Genomic DNA, 27,680 nt, shown 5'->3' on the forward strand with positions numbered 1-27,680 from the left:
TCAGATGCTGAGTAGTTGCCATACCAGGCGGTGATGCAACCGGTCAGGATGCTCTCGATGGTGCAGCTGTAGAACTTTTTGAGGATCTGGGGACCCATGCCAAATATTTTCAGTCTCCTGAGGGGGAAAAGGTTTTGTTGTGTCCTCTTCACGACTGTCTTGGTGTGTTTGGATCATGATAATTCGTTGGTGATGTGGACCTCAAGGAACTTGAAACTCTCGACCTGCTCCACTACAGCACGTCAATGTTAATGGGGGCCTGTTCGGCCTGCCTTTTCCTGTAGTTCACGATCAGCTCCTTTGTCTTGCTTTGCCTTGTACATGCAGGAACCAATGGGATACTCGAGGGGAGGGGGTGTTCATGGAGGAACCAATGGGATGCTCGAATGGAGGCGTTCCTTCAGATGCAGGAATGCCCCAAATTGCGGGATGCAGTCACGCACTATTGGATTTTTTTTTAAATAGTTTGTTATAATATCTACAGTATACACATTGAATAATTCATTGATCTTATACTACACAAGATAAATAATTGACATTTTATAAACTAATTGAACCCGTTACTGAGATTGTTGTTCCAGTTTAGGTTTCGGTAGTTTTATCTGTTAAGTCCTTCACCATAGCAGTCATTCTGATTTCAGATTGTGGGTGATAAAATAGTCAAATTCTTGGCTATTGTCTTTCTGGCTGTATTTTGATAGGAATTAATCATTTCACAAACAATCATAATGTGACATTGAGGTCTGATGAGACCCACAAGCCAAGACTTTCAGACCACAATGTTGTGGCCATATCTAAAGGCCTTATGCCATGTGTAATATAAAGTCATAAATCATAACCTTTTAATTAAATCATTAATTAAAACTTAAGCAACCACTTGTGAAAGCCCTCAACAAATTACAAGTTATTGAATGCAATAACCATATGTCTCTCACTGACTAACACAATCATGGGTGGGTACCACACACATTCACTGGAAATGCATGCTGGGAAATATGCAATTACAGCTTTAAACACCACAGTGTTAAAACAACACCCCATGTGTTTAGTTTTTTAAACCCAAATGCAAATAAACAGTTCTAAACACTGTGACATATTTTTATTGAAATTCGAAATGCCTTGACACGTTTAAAAAGTGTTATATTAGAGTGTTTAGTTATGTGTTCAGATCCTAAACACTTGTTTTTACAGTGTATGGAACTCACAGTCGTTATAAAACCTCCTGCCCATTGACCAAACCCTACAATAAGGGAAGATGCTGTAGTAGTCAAGAGGGAAAAGTAAACCAACTCCAACCTGGTCAGCAAGCTGGGCAGCATCATACAAAATTCATCCAATACCGGTTCACATACCTTTGCACCGAACCTGTCAAGGATATACCGTACAATCTCAATTAAGCTCTCAAGAACTTCCACAATGCAGTAAGTCTTATAACAAACAACACTAGAAACAGGAGAAAACTAAGCTGAGAATGCTACTGGTCAATTTATGGATTCAGTAAGGAAGACATGAAGCACAAGATCAGCCATCTCAAACATATGACAAATCTATATAAATATAAAATGAGGGCGTATGTTTTGATGAATTATAGATGGAATGCTAATTCAATTTCTTTTCAGGTCTACTTGCAGCAAGAGTCCAGTAAACATCTCTCCAAGACAAAAGCTTTTATTTTCTCTGGTCGTTTTCTATTCTGAGGTTGCAGTGCTGCAGGCAGAAATGTAGGTGAAGCATGTTGTGTCATCCTCAGGACCTCCTGGAGTTCCTCTTGTTGAGCATATGTGGATTTGGACACTGCGCTGTGCTGACACATGGAAGGGTACACTGCATGCTGGGATGGCTCAGGGCTGCGAGTCAGTCTCTAAAGTTACGTAACCATGGCAGCCCAATGAAGGGTGAGGTAAGGGAACTGTCATCTCAGATGATGCGCTATGGTGGCATGAATGTTAGCTGTCGTTATGGTGCCAACGGGAAACTTCCACACAGCCATCACCCAAAGGGGAGGAATACTCTAACAACATGAACTGAATGAGAAGGAGAAGGGTAGTGTGGCTGTTAAAATAGGCATCAAATAGCCTGCAAGACATGACAAATGTCATAACCCCTAGTGCTAGACAATGACAATTGACCTTCCAATGCCATAACGCTAGTAGTGGGTTCCAACTCTCTCCTTTTTGCAAGATTTACAATGGCACATCACACTTATATCACTATTTTCACCATGGTGTTTAGGCCACAAGCAACTGACAGGCTTAACAGCACAATTTCCTTTAATGAGAATTTATGGAGGGGGAGAACAGGTTCAGCAAGTCGTCCATTTGGGAGAGCCGGTCCTCGATATATAATTGTACTGCACATTCACAACTCTACACAATGTTATTAAAGCATATCAGTCCAGGAGAATGAGAATGAATATTCATAATTGTCAATCGGGGATGTGTTTTCAAACATTACTCTGCCACATGATTTGTAGATTGAGTGATCATGTCGATGACCTTTGGGAAGTGATGAAAATACCATGCACTACCACTCATAAGGTAGGTAGAAAGAGCAGAGAGCAGTAGAACACAAGAAATGCAGTGTCATCTGCAAAAAAATCTAATGGAAAATGACCTGTCACTTTAAAAGTATGCAAGGAGTTTTTAGATTATTTGGAAAGCAATGTATCATGATAACCTTGTGACAAAACGGGTCATCATTAGTTGCAAATCCTGTAATTCCTGTAGGTTTACTAGAAATGTCAGATAGAAGATTCCCCAAAATCTGGAAGTAATAAGAAGAAAATCTGGGAATCTTCCAACCGGGATTTCTGGAAAACCTGTGAAATTTGGGAAAGTTAAGAGAAATATGTTGGTCTTTATGTAACACCCAAAAAACAACCACAATACTGCCTTGTCGGAACCCACAGCACTTCAGGTAGTTCCATAAACACACATCAGTATGCCTGAGATTAATCTCTGTCTCCTTCTCTACTAATGGGTCTTCAGTGACAGAATCACCAAAGTAGAGCTAGTGACAGAGTTATTGAACACTGAATAGCTTCAACATTTGTATTCTGATATGGGGTTTGTAAATAGAAAACAGCCTGAGGCTGTGTGCGTCTTCAGGAAACCGCAAAGCGAGTGGCTTTATGAAAATAAATATTTATATTCAAGTTGCTTATCGTAAAGCAATGTCGGATAGTATAAATATGTAACATCCGGCAGGGCTCTCTAGGACACTCGCCATGACTGCAGAGAGAGAAAGAGGGAGCTTGGCGTAATAGAGGCTTGGCGATGGTATCTATCTCCCTGACTGGATTCCATTAGCCAATGGTTCTGTCTGTTCTGTTTACATTCTGAATGCACAAGTTCAGGCTAACACAGAAACTGCAAGTGAGAGGCCTAAAATACTGAAAGACATTTTCAGTGCATTAGCCATCATCAGTCATCTAGCCAGCTATCACTCATGTAATAACCAACAGACCTGTGTGTTGCTGGAAGATTATATAAGAGGCATGGGAGGATCTCTCTCTCCCTCTTTCTCTCTCTCTCTCTCTCTGTCTCTCCCTCTCACACACACTCTCACTCTCTCTCTCTGTCTCTCTCTCGCTTTCTCTCTCTTTCACTCGCTCTCTTGCTTCCTCTCTCCACAACACCATCATTTCTCTCCTTTTTATCTTCTACTTTTTCTCTCTCTTTGACACACTCTCACTGCCCTTGCATGCAATTACATCTAACCAAATGGGCTAGTTTTAATAGTGGTCTCTTGGCTATACTCTGCATTATGTATAGAGAGCTGATGCTTTGTGCCACAGATTTACATTGCAAAAACAAAACAACTTTTCTGAAAGCAGGTCAATTGGATAATGAGACTGCAGTTAAAGGGTAAGTTATCTGTAGCACCTCCTTGTTAAAAGTAGTGGTCCCAAGAGAGGTCAGGGATTTCAGTTAGACGGTGTACTGCTGCAGCGCATCTGTAATTTATCTTTATGTCTCCTGAGGGAACACACTGAAGAAATTTTAAAAAGTGAGAACCAAAATGGCTGCCGTTTAGAGGCTCAACTACTCAGAATCCATAGATCTAGAGTCACAGAAAGGGTTTTAAATGCAAACCGTGGCACAGCAAAACAACCCTGAAACTATCATTGCAGTGTGTCAACCAAGGTCATATTCAGTTGAAAGAAAACATTTTTGAAACAGAGTGAACAAAGAGGTAGCTACTGCCTGAATTTTTCCAAAAAGAAAACAGGTCTGTGCTTTCCTTTAGTGGTTTTAGCCACAGGAACTCTTAAAGGAACTTGACATACTTTAGCGAGCCACATTCTAACTGTGTTGACATACGCTACTACTTAAACTAATGGATTCAGCAGGTCCCCTTTCCTGAGAACAGCACGACATACATACTCTTCAACCTCGAGAACCATGAGAGCATCTAAACAAGCCTAAAAGATGTATCAGGCATGATGGGTACCCATGAGGGACATACAGTCCCTTATTCTAAAATAGCACAGTCTATATTAAAACTATTGCTGTGTTCAATGGCAATGAGTACAGATGCATAATGCACTTGAAACCAAATGTCCAAGTTTACCAAGCCATTTCCTGGCTATATGATGGCTAAAAGAGGTCAAAACAATTAACTCAACACTGAAAGAAAATCTGATGCTCACATGAAAAACCAGGGAAAATCAAAATGGAAACTCACCGAGCGGCTGTCCAGCGATGATACGTGCGTTTTCTCCGGCCACGGCGGCGCGAGCATTCCTCTCGCTGATGTACTGGACGAAGGCGAAGCCCTTGTGAACGGAGCAGCCTACGATCCTGCCATACTTGGCGAAGATGACCTCGATGTCGGTCTTCTTGACGATGGCGGTGTTGAGGTTGCCGATGAAGACTCTGGAGTTGAGGGAGCGCGGGTCATTCTTGTTGGTCACGTTGCTGGTCTGAATCTTACCGGTCATCCTCCTCCGGTTGCCCTCCTGGGACACAGACAGATACAAGGAGTAGAGGGCTTTAGAGTCACTAGTTAACCCCAACCCCTTTGCTGAGAGTTGATCTAATGTGAATGAAGAGAAGACAGCATGTTCAACTTTGGTTTATTTTATGCTAGTGCAATGATCAAGTGAGAGTAGCAATAATGAACACCGCAGACAACTGAACCATGTGAGATGACTGCAAAAAGTTTATATCACATTATGAGCATACTAGTGTTCAGTCACAAATTTGTTTTGAATACATTTTGCACAAGTATTTGAAGTGATACGTCTATTTTTATAACAGTGTCTCTTTTTGTGTGATGTCAAAATGTCCCCTGAAATGGAGTATGACTTCTGAATGCCGCCCTCACAACCATTTTAAGTGAGCTTGTCATGGCCCTTACATAACACTGTAGCATTGTCAGTTATAAAGATATCATCGGGTTGCACAGAGTCCTTGTGTCAACAGGAATAGGCTTGAAATACACCGATTTGGGCTGTACAGCACTTCATTCAATGCTTCTCGATGTGACAGCCCTGCACCTAGAGCGCAAAACACCATGCTTGTCACTGCTAAACCAAGTTCACTAATCTCCTTCAGGGCTGTCTTCAGCATCTCAATGGAATCTCTCAGACTAGCATTCATCGCACTGATTGAGACATTTTACTAGGGAAAAAGGGGATACCTAGTCAGTTGCAGAACTGGCTGCATTCAACTGTGTCTTCCGCATTTAAAGCCCAACCCCCTGATGCCTTAATCGACATCCACGTCATCGGCGCCCGGGGAGCAGTTGTTGTAAAGGTTTGCACGACCAATAATGTGACAACTGTTGTGATATGGGGGACCACATAAGCATTTACCCCGTGTCAAACAAGCAAACTGATGCCACCGTTGTTAATGTCTAAAAGAGTACCATGCTGTATAATTGAATTGACCTTGGAATACAATAACAGAATTAAGTGCAATATTCAGTAACAGAGAAAACAATCACTGATCGTCCTGGTCTCTTGCTTCAGTGTCCCTGAGACAGGAGAAAGGGAGATAAGATCTATTCTGCTTTGAGACCAAATACCTGAATAATGGATCCAATTCTCAGTAAATAGGATTAGTTACCATGGTAACACAGATACTGACTGACGCACGCACACACGCACACATGCACTGTTGCATTGTTGTGAGGTCCCAGAAATGTAGGTATTCATTCATTTTCCACCAAGGTGACTTACCAGCTGAAATTTTCCCATTTCCCTCAAAGCTCAGACAAACACAATATGTGGTCTGTGGTCTGATAGAACATTTCTATCTCCCAGAATTTGCACAACGCTACACATTTCACTCTCCTCTCAGTTTATGTAATTTCCTTAATTATAACTTACACTAATTGACTAATACTTCACCCTTTGTAAGGTTTCATGATCTGTTTATAAATAGGTCAAATGGCATTATTTCTAACCTGAATCCCATGGCTAAACACGCATATTTCCCCCCATTTGACACGTGTGACTATTACTAACCTTCAATAAGACGCAATATTGCCCAAGTCAAATACTACCAATAGAACTGTTCCTGACCATTGAGTGAAGTTTCTCTCCAAACCTAGCTTGTTTTGTACCTGGCCGAGGGAGGAAGCTGTTCAGTCAGCCGCTAAATAGAGAGCAGCCATGTGATTTACAGGGGAGAGAGTCTCTGTCAGTCGTCCATTACACCTGAGACTGAGATCACTCTAGTATGGCTGTTCAGCAGCCCACTCGGGAACATAAACACCACTCCTTCATGGCTTTCTCTGACTTGTGATAGTACAGTATATGCGTAAGCCATTACACACTCCGTCTGCACTTCAAAATCATCTACTGTCCTGTGAGTGTTAAATCTAAAGTATCATAGAATAGAGACAATCAAAGGAAATATGGTTAATCCAAGAGGAAACCCTTTCTTCAATGTGTGTGTGTGTGTACTGTAATATATGTAATATAGACGGTAATTGTAGGTATTATCAACAGTAAAAATCTCTGAAACGTTTCACTTTAGTATACTGTAAATTATAGTGCATTGGATGAAAAATGCTGTATTTCAAATGGTATTGTAATTGTCCCCCACAGAATACAGTACCGTACCATATCTTTGGAGCACCAAAAACCTTTCGACCATTAATTAGTGGGTGCATGGTATTGTTGTTTCTGGCTCATTAACCCGTTTTTCGGTGTCTTAGAAGAGGCTATATCGGATGGGGCCACAGTGTCTCCTGACCCCTCCTGTCTCAGCCTCCAGTATTTATGATGCAGTAGTTTATGTGTCGGGGGGCTAGGGTCAGTTTGTTATATCTGGAGTACTTCTCCTGTTTTATCCGGTGTCCTGTGTGAATTTAAGTATGCTCTCTCTAATTCTCTCTCTCTTTCTCTCTCTCTGAGGACCTAAGCCCTAGGACCATGCCTCAGGACTACCTGGCATGATGACTCCTTGCTGTCCCCAGTCCACCTGGCCGTGCTGCTGCTCCAGTTTCAACTGTTCTGCCTGCGGCTATGGAATCCTGACCTGTTCACCGGACGTGCTACCTGTCCCAGACCTGCTGTTTTCAACTCTCTAGAGACAGCAGCAGTGGTAGAGATATTCTTAATGATCGGCTATGAAAAGCCAACCGACATTTACTCCTGAGGTTCTGAGTTGCTGAACCCTCGAAAACTACTGTGATTATTATTATTTGACCATGCTGGTCATTTATGAACATTTTAACATCTTGGCCATGTTCTGTTATATTCTCCACCCGGCACAGCCAGAAGAGGAATGGCCACCCCTCATAGGCTGGTTCCTCTCTAGGTTTCTTCCTAGATTTTGGCCTTTCTAGGGAGTTTTTCCTAGCCACCGTGCTTCTACACCTGCATTGCTTGCTGTTTGGGGTTTTAGGCTGGGTTTCTGTACAGCACTTTGAGATATCAGCTGATGTACAAAGGGCTATATACAGTGCCTTGCGAAAGTATTCGGCCCCCTTGAACTTTGCGACCTTTTGCCACATTTCAGGCTTCAAACATAAAGATATAAAACTGTATTTTTTTGTGAAGAATCAACAACAAGTGGGACACAATCATGAAGTGGAACGACATTTATTGGATATTTCAAACTTTTTTAACAAATCAAAAACTGAAAAATTGGGCGTGCAAAATTATTCAGCCCTTTTACTTTCAGTGCAGCAAACTCTCTCCAGAAGTTCAGTGAGGATCTCTGAATTATCCAATGTTGACCTAAATGACTAATGATGATAAATACAATCCACCTGTGTGTAATCAAGTCTCCGTATAAATGCACCTGCACTGTGATAGTCTCAGAGGTCCGTTAAAAGCGCAGAGAGCATCATGAAGAACAAGGAACACACCAGGCAGGTCCGAGATACTGTTGTGAAGAAGTTTAAAGCCGGATTTGGATACAAAAAGATTTCCCAAGCTTTAAACATCCCAAGGAGCACTGTGCAAGCGATAATATTGAAATGGAAGGAGTATCAGACCACTTCAAATCTACCAAGACCTGGCCTTCCCTCTAAACTTTCAGCTCATACAAGGAGAAGACTGATCAGAGATGCAGCCAAGAGGCCCATGATCACTCTGGATGAACTGCAGAGATCTACAGCTGAGGTGGGAGACTCTGTCCATAGGACAACAATCAGTCGTATATTGCACAAATCTGGCCTTTATGGAAGAGTGGCAAGAAGAAAGCCATTTCTTAAAGATATCCATAAAAAGTGTTGTTTAAAGTTTGCCACAAGCCACCTGGGAGACACACCCAACATGTGGAAGAAGGTGCTCTGGTCAGATGAAACCAAAATTGAACTTTTTGGCAACAATGCAAAACATTATGTTTGGCGTGAAAGCAACACAGCTCATCCCTCTGAACACACCATCCCCACTGTCAAACATGGTGGTGGCAGCATCATGGTTTGGGCCTGCTTTTCTTCAGCAGGGACAGTGAAGATGGTTAAAATTGATGGGAAGATGGATGGAGCCAAATACAGGACTATTCTGGAAGAAAACCTGATGGAGTCTGCAAAAGACCTGAGACTGGGACGGAGATTTGTCTTCCAACAAGACAATGATCCAAAACATAAAGCAAAATCTACAATGGAATGGTTCAAAAATAAACATATCCAGGTGTTAGAATGGCCAAGTCAAAGTCCAGACCTGAATCCAATCGAGAATCTGTGGAAAGAACTGAAAACTGCTGTTCACAAATGCTCTCCATCCAACCTCACTGAGCTCGAGCTGTTTTGCAAGAAGGAATGGGAAAAAATGTCAGTCTCTCGATGTGCAAAACTGATAGAGACATACCCCAAGCGACTTACAGCTGTAATCGCAGCAAAAGGTGGCGCTACAAAGTATTAACTTAAGGGGGCTGAATAATTTTGCACGCCCAATTTTTCAGTTTTTGATTTGTTGAAAAAGTTTGAAATATCCAAGAAATGTCGTTCCACTTCATGATTGTGTCCCACTTGTTGTTGATTCTTCACAAAAAAATACAGTTTTATATCTTTATGTTTGAAGCCTGAAATGTGGCAAAAGGTCGCAAAGTTCAAGGGGGCCGAATACTTTCGCAAGGCACTGTAAATACATTTGATTTGATATATTTGTTGCACCTGTGAGTAAGAATGTTGTATCAATTGAACTCATATGTGATTATAACGCCCCAACAATTTAGTGGTCATAAACAGTCAAATTATGATTTTCATGAAAATTGATGATATTTGTATGAAACCACATGACGTCCAAAGTATAAAAAAAATGATTGTTGCTTCTATATTGATAAAGTTTGATCATTAAGTTACTGGTCCCCTCCCCCATGTCTAACACTTGGATTCAGGATTATTAAGAGGGTAGGTTGACATCCCCTTCACCCTAACCAACATCGGAGAAGGCGTGTTTGCAGAGGGGTGTGGTTTATATATCTACATAGATACTCTACATTGCAAATATATCCTGAACAAAAATACAAACACAACATGTAAAGTGTTGGTCCCATGTTTCATGAGCTGAAATAAAAGTTCCCAGAAATGTTTTATACACACAAAAAGCTTATTTCTCTCAAATGTGTTTATATCCCTGTTAGTGTTCATTTCTCCATTGACAAGATAACACCTTTGACAGTGCTGTCAGTCAAGGCAAGCTCATGAATATAAGATTGTTTGCTTTTGTCCATTTTTTTTGCATTTATATCCAAAACAAATATTATGGGTGATATTTTAGTTGCTTGGAAGGCTATTTTACATGGGAATCAGAGTGACTGTTCGGGAAATTGAAAATGTATAGGGGACAGATTGGAGGGACAGCAAGGCTTAAACATCAGATGGTTGAGCATTTTGCCATGTCCTTTTGATCTGTTTTGCCCAGTTTGGATTCCTTTGTTAAGGCCTCTAGAAGTGCAAGTGACATAAAACATAAAATATTCATTAGTATGCTATAAACGCCTGCTTGCAACAATCCCTTGTAAATACAGTAAAATACTGTGAAATACAAACTCCGTCCCTTAGTGAATTTCATTCATTCATCCATTCACTCCAATTACGGTAGCATTTACTTTTTTAAATGGCTAATTCAGTAAATTTGACTGTAATTGTACTGTGTGTCATTACACAGTACCTGCATTGATGAAGTATTTATAATGCAGTTGGCATATTTTACTTGCCACCATGCTGCCTGTGAACTACTGTCAAATTCACAGCAACCCCTGTAATCCTTAAGAGTTTAAGCAGGGGGGATCAATTACCCATATTTAACCCCTGCCTTTGGCACTGCTTACAAATATACTTCCATCATTTTTTAAAAACTGGTACCGGACTATCTTCAGACGAGTCTTGTGAGGCTTTGTGGAGAGCAAAACATCTCGCCTTTCCATAGCGGGGTCATATTAGTGTGTAGCCCAAACTGTTCGGACTCTACAGACAGAAGTTTGCAGATCGTCGGGCACCAACAAAACGGAGAACAACATCGTGATTGTCTCATCTTTCCATAGAGCCGTACTAGTTTTGACGACCAAACTGCTCAGACATTTTCGTGAGAAGAACAATTTTCGGAATGTCTCATAGTCTGACAAACATCGCTGTAGCTCGGCAACCTTCCACCCCAGATGCGGAAGGCCACCATTGGCGGATGTGGTGGACTGAGATGCAGCCCGTGCAAAAAAAAACAGATATCTCTAGTTTAAATAGGCAGATTTTATGGGGATTTTTAAATTATGCTAATTACATTTCCGCGGGGGAGCGGACATCGACTCTAGGCTGAAGTATGTGTTTGACTTGTTTCTGAGCTTGATTACACTGTGAGTCACCTGCTCTTATAGCCTTGATATTTATTGGCAAGCAATAAAAAAATGCTGGTGCAGGTACACACACACACACACACACACACACACACACACACACACACTCATTTTTTATGGGTTTACTGTTATGATGAGCATCGAAAAGTAATTTAGGCTGGCAACTCTGACACCCAAATGGACGTTGTGGACAGGGAATTAAGAAAGTCCACAAATAAGCGTTGGGCTGTTAGATTGCCTCTCAATGTCATCCGATAAATCACGTGGGTAATCACATGTGCCCTCTTCCTCACCACTGCCTCCTCATTGTTAGAGTTCCGGTCTTTTTTTCAGCATGGGCCTCTTAATAGATTTCATCTCCACTTTTCCTGTTGCTGTTTACTTTATTTACAGCCTGCATTAAACTGTCCAACCACTTGAGTGACATTGCAATGAAGAGAACATTAGATAACAACTTGGACGTCAAACATGGCGCAAACTGATTATGTATGGGAAATACTAAATGCTGCGGAAACAGGTACAGAAAAAGTTCTAGGAATGATCTAAGCTATTTCAGTGATAAGCCCACTATGCAATGTCATAGTTCCCTGTTCCCAATATCCCCTGCTCATAAGCCTAACAGAAATACTCTCCAACTCATTTCTGTCTCTGAAATAAGGCCATAATGATATTGGTTCTCCAAGAGTTGACTGAAATCCATAACCTTCACCAGCATAATAGACTGATGCAAAAAAAAAAAAAGCCTCAGGATGAGAGAGTTGGATGACAAACTGAGCAGGGCAAGTGATAGGACTGGCAGTGTAATGGATTGTACCAAGGTAGAGAAGGTTCTCAAAAGGGAACCGTTTGAGTTCTGAAGAGGTCTGCCTGTGGGTTCATTAAGCTATTCTCCAGAATTGACTTTCTGTGTAATTTACAACTCTGCCACTGCTCATTTCCCCCTCTGCCACAGTCTCCCTACTCTGACTGTTGCCAAGGCAGCCTGTCATAGTGACAATCCGCCTGAAAAAGCTCAGTCAAACACTCACCTGTTTTTCCCACTGTGACTGGACACTGTGCACAACAAGATCCCTCGATACAGTAAATGACTTCACTCTATTAGTGTAATGAGTATAGACTACCGATATTACATTGTCTCTTGCCTTCCTCATTCATACAGCAATGGGTCTAAAGTAACTCAAGGACCATGACCTGCAATATGTAAAAGGTCTCTCTCTATAACCCTCACTCAAAGATGTTCAATGGCTTTAGGTTCAGTTTATTCATTGCCTTCTGTGGAATGTGGGACAACATGTCACTATTGTCGGCTGCGATGTCCATGTTGTAGCTAATGTTCAGTGTATGAATTCTGTAACATGACATTACTAAGACTGAGAACACCATTCTTCTTCCAACACGGAACTAAAACCTTTCCCTGCAGGAGTTTTCTCCTCACCTTGAACAAAGGTGTGGTGTGGGACAAGGGGAGGAAAGGGAGCTACAGGCGTTTGTGTTTGGGAGCATTGCAAATACCAAATGGATAACTGTGGAACTCGAAATTGCCTGAAAGGAATCACTTGTCCATGATGGACAGGGAAACACTTTTGCAGTGACTGGATTTAATTGCTTTCCAACGTACGGTCGAGCTACACATTATTTACACCAATCTCTCCCAACACAAAGAGGTGCTAATAAAAAAAAGATCAATCCCTGTCTGGTTGCAGTTCCACTTGATTGGTAAGGCTGGCACGTTCACTCTAAAAAAAAATGCTCGGTTAAAAACCTCCCAGTGCTGGGTAAACAGTGGACAGAACACACGTTGGGTTATTTTTGACCCAGCCAGTTGGGACACCCGTGAGAGTAAATGTTATTCCGGTTAATCTGTTATTCCGGTTAATCTGTTCTGTTGTATTGTCCATACAATATATGTTACGGTTGAGCACGGACACTTTTGTAGCTTAATGACACTTGCAGAAGTTGAGTTTCTCAAGTAATTACGTATATCCCAAAGTTGGGATAATTATTACTTTTAGGATATTTAAACAATCATGTAAATGATTACGTATTAAAATATATAGTGTGTAAAATAGTGAAGGGGCATTTTAATTTGCGGTATACTAACATAATATGATGAACAGGTCACGGTCAAGGTTGGCCAAAAAGACCTATCTGAAAGGCACGGCCCCATTAGGTCACCACTTCTAAAGACTGATCTACTGGGTCAAGCTACTGTAGCATGAAAGTGAATAAAAACCCAACTGATAGTTAAATTAACCCATGTTTGGTAATCCAAAGAATTGGCCTACTGGGGGCGTGGCTTTCAGAAAGTTATTTTCGGTCATTCATGTTCATCATGTTAAGTTGGTAAGCTGAAAATAAACATGTTCCTTCTGTTTTTGCACATGAATTATCTTTATATAAAATTCAAGACACTATTATAACATAGTGGTAATTATCCCAACATTAGGACATGCATAGGCACTTAAGAAACTCATACTCTTGCGTAAGCCTTATTAAAACTACAAACGTGTTAGTGCTGAACCTTTACATGTGCTGACAATACAACAGAACTGGATTTACATTTACTCTCATGGGTGGCCAAAAATACATGTCTGAAAGCCACACACCTGCTAAGTCACGCCTCCAGTCTTCTGCTCTGCCCTGTTGGATCATAGCTTAATAAACCAGCAACAACAACACCACTTAAAGAAAAAAATGGGTTCTTTGTGACCCAACTGGCTGAGTCAAAATAAACCAAAGTGTGTGCTGTCCAATATTTACCCAAATTGCATTGTTTTTAACCCAGCATAGGTGTCATTTATCATAATTTGAAACCAACTTCTTCATAAAAGATGGCTCTCCCATATAGGACATTCAAATCTCCTCGATAGAAGGGAAAATGGAAGAAAAACCCTCTGCACTGGAGACAGACGTTGGGATGAGTGATGATAATGCTTGTAGTCAGCTCAGGGTTTGCCCATGTGTGAAGTCAACAGGTTCCCCTTCTGAAGACTTAACCTGAAGATCTCATCCCTCTGTCTACCCCCACTTATTTGACCCCTGTGTATTGCCTCAGGTGATTGGTCAAATCCGTGGGCTCCAGGCCAATCCATTATCTACTGCAAACCTGCCTTGGTCTGCAAAACGCTTGCCCCCAGCCTTACCCTTGGACATTGGACATATGTCTAGCTACTACCTCTCTTGGAATATACCAGTGTGAGACAGATGGTATCAATATTGTCAGCCTGTAACAGCAGTGTGAATGTCACCGAGTTCAGTATCTATTTGCATCGATCTGCAGATCTGCGATCTGAGGTACAGCAGAGATATATCAATTTGATTTAAAGGTACCACCAAACATCTCTCAGTTTGTCGGGTCAAAGCAGGCAATCATTACACACATGCTTACGGTTGGTAATGCAGTGACTGAGCCTTAGTTGTTTTGGGTGTACTTGATTTCAAGGGATGCTCTTCTTCCCTCGTTAGAATCTATGTCATGATTAGAACTCTTAGTACCAGGTGCTTTTAATGGGAAGAAATTAGCATTTGCTTATGTTGCACTCTGCAGGGGAAGTAAAACAGTGTCTCAACTCTTCATTAGCACAGATAATCACCGGTCCAACTATTATTAGTGGCTCCTTCAACAAGCAAAGTTTTGAATCATAAATATACAGAGTACATTTTGGTTATCAAAGGTATGCTTCTATCAGAACTGATACCATGTGATGGTGAAACATTCTTTGGCACCGGTGAGTGGGGTTTAAGGACAATTAGCATTTGAGGGAACACATTCTTGTTTCATCAATAACACTTTTTGAAATATATTCACTAAAATGTCTTGGCGGTTGTCTGAGACATATTTGCTTGGTGGAAATCAAAACATTTGACTACAAAGAGTCTGAAAGCGCTTTAAGTGCTGAAATGCCTGTCTTTATCAGCATGATGACAGTCCATTATGTGTCTCTCAAGGCTTGCCTGAGACAGCCTGAGTCTGATTGGAAGGAGGAAGAAATGGAAATCATTTGCAAATGGACAAAATACTCAGACAAACAGAAAAGGCAACATTCCCAACTGAGTTAGTGACCGGAAGTGACCATCTCCCAGAACTGAGAATTGTGCCGCATTTTCAATTTACTGACCCTTTAAGTTTTATGTGTGTCTGCAGTGTACCATTATAAAGATATCCAACTACTGTACATTATCTGTACTCTGTATTAGATTCTCCCTCTCTGTTCTCCAATGGTGCTATGTTGACAGCATGTGAAACATCAGTAGTCTTGACTTGACCCATGAGTAAGGAATCTCCTCATCCACCAGACCACCACCCACTTTCCTTCCCTGCAGTACTCCTCTCATCTCTGACACCACAGTGACGCCATGTTGGTAGTTCTGCGTCTCAACCTCTTTTTTTCTACAGTGCATATTTCTCATGCAGAAGTAATGCACGATGAGGTAGACAGGGAGCGCACACAGACCTGCTTCTGATTTTTCCTCCCTTGTTCTCACTCAGAAAAACACAGCTGTGAAGTAGCCCTGAGGTATGTATATGTGTGCTTGTGTGTGTCTGTCTATGTGTGTGTGTGTGTGTGTGCGCAAGTGTGCGTGCATGTTGTGCACGCATGTGTGTGTATGTCATAACGATGCCTCAAACGATTTGCCTTCCACAGTATGTGCATATACAATAGAGAACTATCTACTAAGACGAGCCACACAATTCAGTTTGATTTGATGCGTACCTCTGCTACAAACTCAAGGTTAGATTCTTGTAAAATTACTGAACCTCTCTGGCCCTCGAGCTCATCTGCGTTCCCCTGCAATTTCTCTGCCTCGCCATGCTTTTCTCATGATCGACATATATCCATAGCACAGACAGAAGAGCCTGTCAGTTTGTGCATCTTTTTTATTGGCTTGTAATTTCATCATTAACATATTGTACTCTGTTTAAGGTTGATGCAAGGTGCACTCTTAGAAAAAAAGGTGCCATCTAGAACCTAAAAGGGTTCTTTTGGCTGTCACATAGGGAAACCCTTTGAAGAACCCTTTTTGGTTCCAGGTAGAACTCGTTTGGTTCAAGATAGAACCTTTTGTGGTTCCATGTAGAACCTTTCCCAAGGAGGGTTTTTACATGGAATCCAAAAAGGTTCTACCTAGAACCAAAAAGGGTTCTACCTGGAGAAATTTAGAGGCTTCCACACATTCAGATTAGAGGCTTCCACACATTCATAGCTTATTCTGGACCACAGTCCCCCCACAATTTAGGAAGACCCTGATAAGAAAGTGTGCAGTTTGTCAAAAAGTACATAACATTAGTTACAGTATCATGTTACCCTTTATTATGCATAAAAGGGCTTGTATAATCCTTTGTGTAACATCAATTCAAGATACCCAATATCAACTTCAAAGAATCTCCCAGAATTCAATGACAGCTTTTAATCTTCTCTGGGACTCACTGAAATTTCTCCAGTTCTGTTTTAAGGACGACAGGACATACCCACCAGCTGTGTTTTGCTGGGACAGACGTCCTTCTCGGTGCCATTGAAGTGTGTTTGGAGTGAGGCTGATAAAACAGAGAAGACTAATTGAGACAGAGACTGCCCCTAGCCTGCATTCTTTGCCCTTCTGTTGACTGAAGACACTTTGGTAATTACAGCTGCCAGAACACACCAATCAGTCGAACGATTGTGCAATCACAGGTTAAGTGCTACCATTAAGGGGGATTCTAGGATATCTAGCTGTCATTAACGCCCCTGCAATATCTTATATTCATAGTCATAATTGAACACTTTGGCTACATCATGTTGTCCAGACACGAGGATGACCCCATGAATTGTCAAGGACAATCTTAATCTCATCTTTACTGTAACTATGTACCTGCAGCTTTTTCCATCTTTTTCTTTGAGACGGATTTCTTGCAAAAAGTCGACAGTTTCTTACACTGTATGTACCTGGTGAATCAATATCCTTCCCCCTTTCCGCTGTAAAAAGACTGGTGATTTTTATTTCCTATTTTGCTTTGTTCTGTTTGGGGAGGACTGATGTTTTTGTCTTTTTGGAGCCATGCAGTGAGGTTACAGAGATGAACAAGAAGCTTAACTGACAACTGCATGTTGATGGATCTGTCTGTCAGACAGGCTTAGGTCCTTCCCCTCTGAGATTGTGATATATTAGAAGTCTGAGAAAACACATCAACAATCAACAATTTGACTAACAGCATGTCTGAAAACCATATCGCCTCTGGCTCTAATTTTCACTGTTTATTTGAGTTCAATCACTTGGTCTCCTATAAGCTTAATGTGTAGGCTAACTACTGAATATTAGAACATTGGGCAATTCAAAGGAAATGCAGATAAAGGGATAACCACCCATATACCAGTTTTAGGTTTGGGGAGGAAGGTGTAACATGTATTCTCCTCTGGGCTAGAAAGAGTTGTCCAACCGGAGCCTTGTTGTCAAATAATTCATGTGAGACATGCAAGTCCTCCAGGTGGGGAAGTCAGACAAAGAAATCGATTCCACCCAATCATTTACCAGTCTGAACCGGAACAAACACATTAACTCTCTATGAACCAAGATGCCATAGTTTGACTCCAAGGAGAGTGCTCTGTCAAAACGCAGTCAATTCTAAGAAAGGGAACATTTGTAGATACCTATCCCTGTAGGTAGATACATATCCCCATTGCTGGCTGAATGGTTCAACTTAAAACATGCTTCAGGCTGAGAAGTAAATTGTCTCCGAGAGGTAAATTATATGTTCAACTGCATTATTTAATTGGGTGCCAGTGCATGGTGTCTATATTAAGCATGGTTCACGCCCTCACCCTCTCCTGGCAGAATCCTCATTACTCCCATTCATAGCACTCTCCTTTAATTGCACAGTGTTTGTAATGGAGAAAGCCCAAATAAAGGGTCCTCCATATTTGATGGCTCCTCCATCCACTGTGTATGAATCTTTCAGCAGAGGTGCACTTGATGTCTGCAGCCCATTGAATTATTCAAGTCCGGGGAAGCACTCCATAAGAGGAATGACGAAGAGGCAAAATCAGATAGGGTTAATGAGAGAGACCGTCACGCTAAATATGTCTCTCCATATTAGCCACAATCTTTCTCTCTTTCTTCTTCCTATCTTTTCTTCATCTCCTTTCTGGTGGTATTCTGGAAAAATTGCCCTTTATGCCCCACTGTTTTCTTAACCTTCTATTGCACATCATTGCCCTCAGGCAAGACAAAACCTTTTTGCCCCTGACATCCGCCCATATAAATAATGAAAAAAATCCTACACATGACAATATGTGATGACATGTCTGTAAATAATCCAATGAGGTGCAGAAGTTGGTATGATGTATACATTTGGGGGAGGGACATTATTTCAGGAAGCAGAGTGACCTGAGCGCATGGCGTGAGAGAAGGGTAAGATACATTTCATTCTTTTGCATTTTTAAATAGATAACTTTGTTAGGTGCCTCCCAAGAAGAGGTATGTGCAGGAGTCAGGAGCAGGAGAGCAAGGAATTCCAGTCGTTTATTATAAGTCCCAACCCACTGTCAACAGGCGGGGAAAATCCCGAAACACACGAAGGAGAAACCTCTACTCCTAACACAGTACCAACGGTACAACGACTGTGAGGGGAAAAAACCTGTGGCGCAAACAAGCACCCATAACAGAGCTAACACAGCAAAAATAATCCCGCACAAAAACTAGCAGGCAGCGGAGGTTAATGAACCCACTGAAATGAACTAATCAGACACAGGTGATAACAACAGACAGACAGACACAAACGAAAAGTAAAAATGGATCGGTGGCAGCTAGTAGGCCGGTGACGACGACCGATGAGCACCGCCTGAACAGGGAGAAGAGCCACCTTCGGTGGAAGTTGTGACAAACTTCACAATAAAACACTTGTCTAGGAACCACTAAATAGGGATTTTTGATAGGTTTTGAACATAGACTGTTTTTATATATATTTGATTTAAAAAAAATGTTTTGCCTTGGGGCATTTTGCTGTTATGCTACTTTTTTGGTTGCCTTGGGCCAACAATGTACAGTTAGGCTACTTTTCAGGGCAATATCAGGATCAATGAATGACATGTAATTTAATGTAAAATGATGGCCTTGGTCAATGTTTTGAGCCTAACTGAGCAGTAAGGATCACACCCTATGATAGAGAGGACAGTGAGCTGAGGACAGCGAGGAAGAATGGACCCCAGAATCAGGTTTGAGGTTTCTATTATGTTGCACTTAATAAATGTTCTGAAAATATTGGATATTCATTTTGTGTTTTAGGACCCTTATGGCACCGCTTTGCCCTGAGGCAACAAAAAATAATCTGAGTGAGAAGGGTAAAAGTAATTTTTTTAATTACTGATGCATTATCAGAAAGCCTTCCAAAAAATAGGATGGCATATTTTTTTCAATTAAAAAACCTAAATGTGTGCAGTAGAGGGTCTGTAGCCCTGAATGACTGGCCTAATTACCTGCTAATTTAGTGGACAGACCAATGACTCAGAGCTGGGATTAGTGGGTAGACATACAGGACAGAGAGTAGGTTCTGGATGTAGCCATGCAGAGCCCAGAGGGCACCTCCATGGGTCCCCAGAGCTCCAAGATGGTCATTGCTGTTTCATTGAGGGTAGTGGCTTGTTTTATTACTCTGGATTTGTTCATATTTTACTGAAGAGTGATTCTATCACTGCACACTGCAAGGCCACATATATCAGTGGAATATATCACAGGCTGAGATTAACTGTCTGAATACACAAACGTACTGTGTGTGGACACAAGCTGAATAAGTATAGAACAGTGGAGGCTCCTCAGAGGAGGAAGGGGAGGACCATCCTACTCAGTGAATTTCAGATTTTTGTCTCGATAAAACTATACTAAATATATTAATGACACTTAAAAACGGATTAAAACACACAGTTTTGATATGAAGTAGCCTCAGTAGTCACCTCTAGGGTAGCACCATGGTGTAGCGAGAGAACAGCTATTTGCTTAACATGGTGCCGACAGAGATGGTCGCCTCGCTTGGCGTTCTTAGGAAACTATGCAGTATTTTGTTACGCCAGGAAATGTAATTCTTGTTACATCCAGCCCGGAAGAATGATTGGATATACAGTTGAAGTCTGAAGTTTACATACACTTTGGTTAAAGTCATTAAAACTCAATTTTCAACTACTCCACAAATGTCTTGTTAACAAACAATAGTTTTGGCAAGTCTGTTAGGACATCTATTTTGTGCATGACACAAGTAATTTTTTCAACAATTGTTTACAGACAGATTATTTCACTTATAATTCACTGTATCACAATTCCAGTGGTTCCGAAGTTTACATACAATAAGTTGACTGTGCCTTTAAACAGCTTGGAAAATACCAGAAAATGATGTCATGGCTTTAGAAGCTTCTGATAGGCTAATTGACATCATTTGAGTCAATAGGAGGTGTACCTGTGGATGTATTTCAAGGCCTACCATCAAACTCAGTGGCTCTTTGCTTGACATCATGGGAAAATCAAAATAAATCAGCCAAGACCTCAGCATTTTTTTTTGCATCCTTGGGAGCAATTTCCAAATGCCTGAAGGTACCACATTCATCTGTGCAAACAATAGTACGCAAGTATAAACACCATGGGACCACACAGCTGTCATACCACTCAGGAAGGAGACGCGTTATGTCTCCTAGAGATGAACATACTTTGGTGCGAAAAGTGCAAATCAATCCCAGAACAAGTACCTTGTGAAGATGCTGGAGGGAACAGGTACAAAAGTATCTATATCCACAGTAAAATGAGTCCTATATCAACATAACCTGAAAGGGCACTCTGCAAGGAAGAAGCCACTGCTCCAAAACCGCCATAAAAAAGCCAGACAAAAATAGAACTGTTTGGCCATAATGACCATCGTTATGTTTGGAGGAAAAGGGGGAGACTTGCAAGCCGAAGAACACCATTGCAACCGTGAAGTACGGGGGTGGCAGCATCAGGTTGTGGGTGCTTTGCTGCAGGAGGGACTGGTGCACTTCACAAAATAGATGGCCTCATGAGGACGGAAAATTATGTGGATATATTGAAGCAACATCTTAAGACATCAGTCTTAAAGTTAAAGCTTGGTCGCAAATGGGTCTTCCAAATGGACAATGACCCCAAGCATACTTCCAAAGTTGTTGCAAAATGGCTTAAGGACAACAAAGTCAAGGTATGGAGTGGCCATCACAAAGCCCTTACCTCAATCCCATAGAAAATTTGTAGGCGGAACTGAAAAAGTGTGTGCGAGCAAGGAGGCCTATAAACCTGACTCAGTTACACCAGCTCTGTCAGGAGGAATGGGCCAAAATTCACCCAACTTATTGTGTGGAGCTTGTGGAAGGCTACCCAAAACATTTGACCCAATTTAAACAATGTACAGGCAATGCTACCAAACACTAATTGAGTGTATGTAAACTTCTGACCCACTAGGAATGTGATGAAAGAAATAAAAGCTGAAATAAATAATTCTCTCTACTATTATTCTGACATTTCACATTCTTAAAATAAAGTGGTGATCCTATCTAACCTAAGACAGGGAATTTTTACAAGGTTTAAATGTCAGGAGTTTTGAAAAACTGAGTTTAAATGTTTTTTGGCTAAGGTGTATGTAAACTTCCGACTTCAACTGTAAGAGCAACGTCAACTTACCAACATTACGACCAGGAATACGACTTTTCCGTAGCGGACCACCACCTAGGACAATGGATCGGATCCCAGTAGGCGACCCAAAACAACGGCGCCGCAGAAGGGGCAGACGGAGCGGTCTTCTGGTCAGGCTCCGTAGACGGGCACATCGCTCACCACTCCCGAATATACTACTGTACCGTCACCCGAAACCGGTACAGCCACCCGGTTTCTTTGCGCATTGCGCCAATAGAAACAAACATCTCTCTGGTAAAAAGAAGGGTGGGGGTGTGTGCCTTATGATTAATGAGTCGTGGTGTGATCATAACAACATACAGGAACTCAAGTCCTTTTGTTCACCTGACCTAGAATGCCTTTACAATCAAAGGCCGACTGCATTATCTACCAAGAGAATTCTCTTTGATTATAATCACAGCTGTGTATATCTCCCCCAAGCAGACACCTCGACGGCCCTGACATAACTCCACATATCCTGAGAGTTTGGGAAAATCTGACCACGAATCCATTTTGTTGCTCCCAGCCTATAGACAGAAACTTCCTCAGGTGTGTTCAACACTGGTCGGACGTATCTGATTCCACGCTTCAAGATTGCTTCGATCACGTGGACTGGGATATGTTCCGGATAGCCTCAGACAACAACATTGATCTATATGCTGATTCGGTGAGCAGGTTTCTTAACAAGTGCATCGGTGATGTTGTACCCACAGTGACTATTAAAACCTGTCGTGGAATTATCAGAATTTGTTGGTAACATTTGTAAGATATTTAATATTCATCAAATGTGTGTAAGTTACTTCTCATCAGAATGGTATATTTGTATAATACTGTGGTGAGGTTGCAGTTATCTGTTCTATGTCAAAACTAAGTTGCCTGGGCCGATGAGAGGGGAGAGGTCAAAGTGTCATCATCAAAGTGTAAACATATCTTATACTCCCTACCTTTCCCAGTGGGGAAAGGAGGGGTTGCAGTGTCTGGAATCATTCTATGCTCCCTCTTATTGTTGTTTCTATCTTAACCTATAGCCTCACCTCCTATCCGTGAGTTTGTCCAGGAGTTTGTATTTAGAGTGGGTTGTATATAAATGACCATTTGATATATGCCTGTTGATATGGAGGATTTGGTTTATGGTTCTGGGGTTTGGGGAAGGAGACAAAGCTGAACGATGAATTATGTCTATGCTGTCTGACTATGGGTGTCTTTGCTATTAAAGGAACTCAGTTGCATTGCAAGGGGGCTCTCAGAGGATTCACTGGGAGACACTGAATTATCTGAGAGTCACAGGGTTGTGATAGAGCTCATATAATTAAAGATGGACTTTGATAACTAACTCTGACTTGTGTGTGTGGTTTGCTCCCATGATTTGGTAAATAGAGGAAATTTCCACGACAAACCTTCCCCAACCAGAAACTGTGAATTGATGGCAGCATTCGCGCAAAACTGAAAGCGCGAACCACTGCTTTTAATCATGGCAAGGTGACCGGAAACATGACCGAACACAAACAGTGAAGCTATTCCCTCCTGCAAGGCAATCAAACAAGCTAAGCGTCAGTATAGAGACAAAGTAGAGTCACAATTCAATGGCTCAGACACGAGATGTATGTGGCAGGGTCTACAGTCAATCACGGATTGCAAAAAGAAGCCAGCACCGTAGCAGACACCGACGTCTTGCTCCCAGACAAACTAAACAAATTCTTTGCTTACTTTGAGGACAATACAGTGCCACTGACACGGCCCGCTACCAAAACCTGCGGGCTCTCCTTCACCGCAGCCAACGTGAGTAAAACATTTAAACGTGTTAACCTTTTTGTGATAGTGGGCAGCATTTTCACTTTTGGATGAACAGCATGCCCAGAGTGAACTGCCTCCTACTCTGTCCCAGATGCTCATATATGCATATTATTATTAGTATTGGTTAGTATTGGAAGTTTCTAAAACTGTTTGAATGATGTCTGTGAGTATAACAGAACTCATATGGCAGGTGAAAACCTGCCATATGCAACGCTGTGTCAGATTTTACGGAAACTTTACAGAAAAAGCATAATCTGAGAATGGCGCTCAGAACCCAAAACAGCCAGAGGAATATCCGCCATTTTGGTATCAACAAAGTTAGAAACAACACCATAAACATTCACTTACCTTTGATGATCTTCATTAGAAGGCACTCCCAGGAATCCCAGTTTGACAATAAATTACTGATTTGTTCCATAAAGTTCCATCATTTATGTCCAAATAGCCACTTGTTGTTAGCGTGTTCAGCCCAGTAATCCATCTTCATGAGGCGCAGGCACTTCATACAGACAAAAACTCGAAAACTTCCATTACAGTCCTTTAGAAACATGTCAAACAATGTATGGAATCAATCGTTAGGATGTTTTTAACATAAAACATCAATAATGTTCCAACCGGAGATTTCCTTTGTCTTCAGAAAAAGCACTGGAACCCGAGGTAACTCTGTCGGGAGCGCGCGTCATGAGACCAAGGCTCTCTGCCAGACCACTGACTCAAAGAGGTTTCATTTGCCCCTCCTTTATAGTAGAATCATTATTCAAGTTTCAAAAGATGGTTCACATCTAGTGGAAGCAGTAGGAAGTGCAACCTCATCCATATCTCAATGTGTATTCAGTAGGCCAAGCTTTGAAAAACTACAAACCTCAGATGTCCCACTTCCGGTTTGGATTTTTCTCAGGTTTTCGCCTGCCATATGAGTTCTGTTATACTCACAGACATCATTCACACAGTTTTAGAAACATCAGAGTGTTTTCTATCCAATACTAATAATACTATGCATATATTAGCATCTGGGACAGAGTAGGAGGCATTTCACTCTGGGCACGCTACTCATCCAAAAGTGAAAATGCTGCCCCCTACCCAAAAAGGTTAAACAATGCCACTTTATATAATGTTTACATACCCTACATTACTCATCTCGTATGTGTATACTGTACTCTATACCATCTACTGCATCTTGCCTATGCCGCACGGCCATCGCTCATCCATATATTTATATGTACATATTCTTATTCATTCCTTTACACTTGTGTGTTTAAGGTAGTTGTGAAATAGTTAGATATGTTAGATATTACTGCACGGTCGGAACTAGAAGCACAAGCATTTCGCTACACCGCATTAACATCTGCTAACCATGTGTATGTGACCAATAAAATGTGATTTGATTTTCCATCCTCATCAGGGTACATTGACTTCAAAAGTTCTCACCCCCTTCCATAGACTTACACAGTCATTACGATGACTTCCAGAGGATGTCCTCCAACCTATCTGCTGAAAGCATAAGCTACAGCTAGCTAGTACTGAAGTGCATAACGTGTGGTGAGTAGTCAAAGAGAAAAAAAGACAATAGTTGAACAGTTTCTTCCAAAATGAAGGAGAAGCAGCAGAGAGAGAAAGCTATATTTCATTGTATTTTTTTCTTCTTCTCAGTTTATCTTTCACTTACTTGGCTAACACAGCTAATTTAGCCTACTCAACAACCTGATTCAAACTGAGAGGAATGCTATTTATGTTAGCACATTGGCTAAGGCTATCCAACACTGCAACTCTTCCAAGTCAAGGTAAGCTTTCGGTTTTATTAATTTATTGCCACCGGGGCCCGCCGGTGTATACTGCTAAACTGCTTGCTGTACACTGTACTGCGTGATTGTACACATGGATTGGAATGTGGGTTTTCTAACTCGTTGGTTCTAGTTTTTTGACTATGATGTTAGCTAATATGGCGACAACAATGTACTCTAGGCTGTGTAGCGCTTAGCGGTTAGGGTATGAAGGTTTGGCTTGAAGAGATTTGCGCCTGTTCACAAACAGCTGTTATGTTGTGCACTGAATTCCACAAGGGAAAGGAAAAGGTGAGGAGGATAGCGAGTAGATACGAGAAAATATTATACAACTAGAAAAGTGATGGATGCTTTATGTGGCTGCTATGAAAGTGAACTGTGTGTGCGGGTGATCAGGTGTGCATTTATTCCGCCGATTCTGTTGAAAAACGTTTCTTAAACGGAAGCAAACAGAACAAAACGGGGAAGGACCTACAGTAACTTTTTCTAAAATAAACTAATTTTAGTTGCAAAAGAAGCAAGAGTGTGTCACCATCAGTCACCTTGATTACTCCAATTTGTCCTCTCGACCTGTGCACCTACGTTATAAACTTTCATTTGTAGGCTGGGTTATAGCAACCTCATGATGGCTATAGGGCAAATTCGAGTATCATGGAATAGCCTAAACCTATCGATGTCACTGATCCCTCTGGAACTTTCATTGCGCACACCTGGCCCCTATTCCCACTGATTGTATTTCTATATATGTTTCCCTTTGTTCACCATGGTCCTGTCGATTATTGTTACTATGTCCGTTGGTGCGTGTGAGTACCTGTGCTGTGTGTTTTGGGCTTTCGTGCCCTTGTGGATTGCGCAGATGATTACGGGCCTCGTCCTGTGTGAGAATCATTGTGCGCTAGTGTTATTTATTCAAGGTACTCCTCGCTCTTTTGTTTGGGTTTCAACCCTGTGTTTTTGTTACATGTTTGTTTGGTCTTCGTCCCCTTGGCTTTACACGGCACGCCGTAATTTGGAGCATAATAAAAAAAACGATTACGCATTCCTGTCTCCCGAATCATTTATACCAGCTTGACAATCGATGTTACAATGAGTTGGAATGGAATGACTAGAATATGAATGACAGTCATCGAATATGCTGTATTAGAAATAACTTCTCCCTAATCTTAAAAGGCACCGACCGCCACAGGTATAGAAAGTATGTGCACTCTCACTACTTACACAACCACGCACGCAGGCATGTACCCATGCACGCACACATTCACACACAGTAGTTGGGAGTTGTGTGTAGGCTTTGGTAAGTGATGGCGACAGAGAGAACAAAGAAACCAAATATATTCAATTCATCACTCTATCCTTATTCCTGCATGTGAATAGTCAATGGTCTGCTTCTGGAAATACATACACAACAATAGTTGCCTTAGTGCTTCATGCCTTGTAGACTATAAAACAGATTACCATAAGAAATGCACACACACCCATACACACACGCATGTGCTCATACACGCACAGTCTTCAAAGTATTACTTTACAAATGTGGCCAGTTTGACAGTGCAATCTCTCTTCCTTGTGTGTACTTTGAGGATTGTTGAAACATGTAACTTCCTGTCTTCCTCCCCACAGAGATATATATAAAAACACATTGGCATTGCAGCAGCCCTTTATGTATCTCCCTGAAGTTAATTACCCAAATAGATCACATGCAAAAGACCCAAGTCATAAAGCCAAAAGTTGAGAAGTTCTTTATTAATTATCAATGTTTGCTGTTTGATACTTACAGTTGTAGTAGAACTACTACACTGTAACGAAAAACTGCTATTCTCTAGGGATGTTGCTCTTGCTGCGGGCGATTCCCTGATCCATCTCTACGCAGACGACACCATTCTATATACTTCCGGCCCGTCCTTGGACACTGTGCTATCTAACCTCCAAACGAGCTTCAATGCCATACAACACTCCTTCCGTGGCCTCCAACTGCTCTTAAACGCTAGTAAAACCAAATGCATGCTTTTCAACCGTTCGCTGCCTGCACCCGCACGCCTGACCAGCATCACCACCCTGGATGGTTCCGACCTTGAATATGTGGACATCTATAAGTACCTAGGTGTCTGGCTAGACTGTAAACTCTCCTTCCAGACTCATATCAAACATCTCCAATCCAAAATCAAATCTAGAGTCGGCTTTCTATTCCGCAACAAAGCCTCCTTCACTCACG

The 27,680-nt window shown here is 41.5% G+C and overlaps 1 protein-coding gene across 3 annotated transcripts in view; it reads right to left on the bottom strand.

Annotated features, from left to right (window-relative positions):
- LOC110489868 (RNA-binding Raly-like protein) overlaps window positions 1-27,680 on the bottom strand; it is a 156,761-nt gene that overhangs the window by 82,584 nt on the left and 46,497 nt on the right. For all 3 annotated transcript variants that reach the window (XM_021562820.2, XM_021562821.2, XM_036944133.1), the window contains exon 2: window positions 4,687-4,960. In XM_021562820.2, coding sequence (XP_021418495.1) covers window positions 4,687-4,942 — 256 coding nt within the window. In that variant the 5' untranslated portion in view covers window positions 4,943-4,960. The remainder of the gene's footprint in view (window positions 1-4,686; window positions 4,961-27,680) is intronic.

The sequence above is a fragment of the Oncorhynchus mykiss genome, chromosome 15 (genome assembly GCF_013265735.2).
Source record: "Oncorhynchus mykiss isolate Arlee chromosome 15, USDA_OmykA_1.1, whole genome shotgun sequence".
In the NCBI taxonomy this organism is placed as follows: domain Eukaryota; kingdom Metazoa; phylum Chordata; class Actinopteri; order Salmoniformes; family Salmonidae; genus Oncorhynchus; species Oncorhynchus mykiss.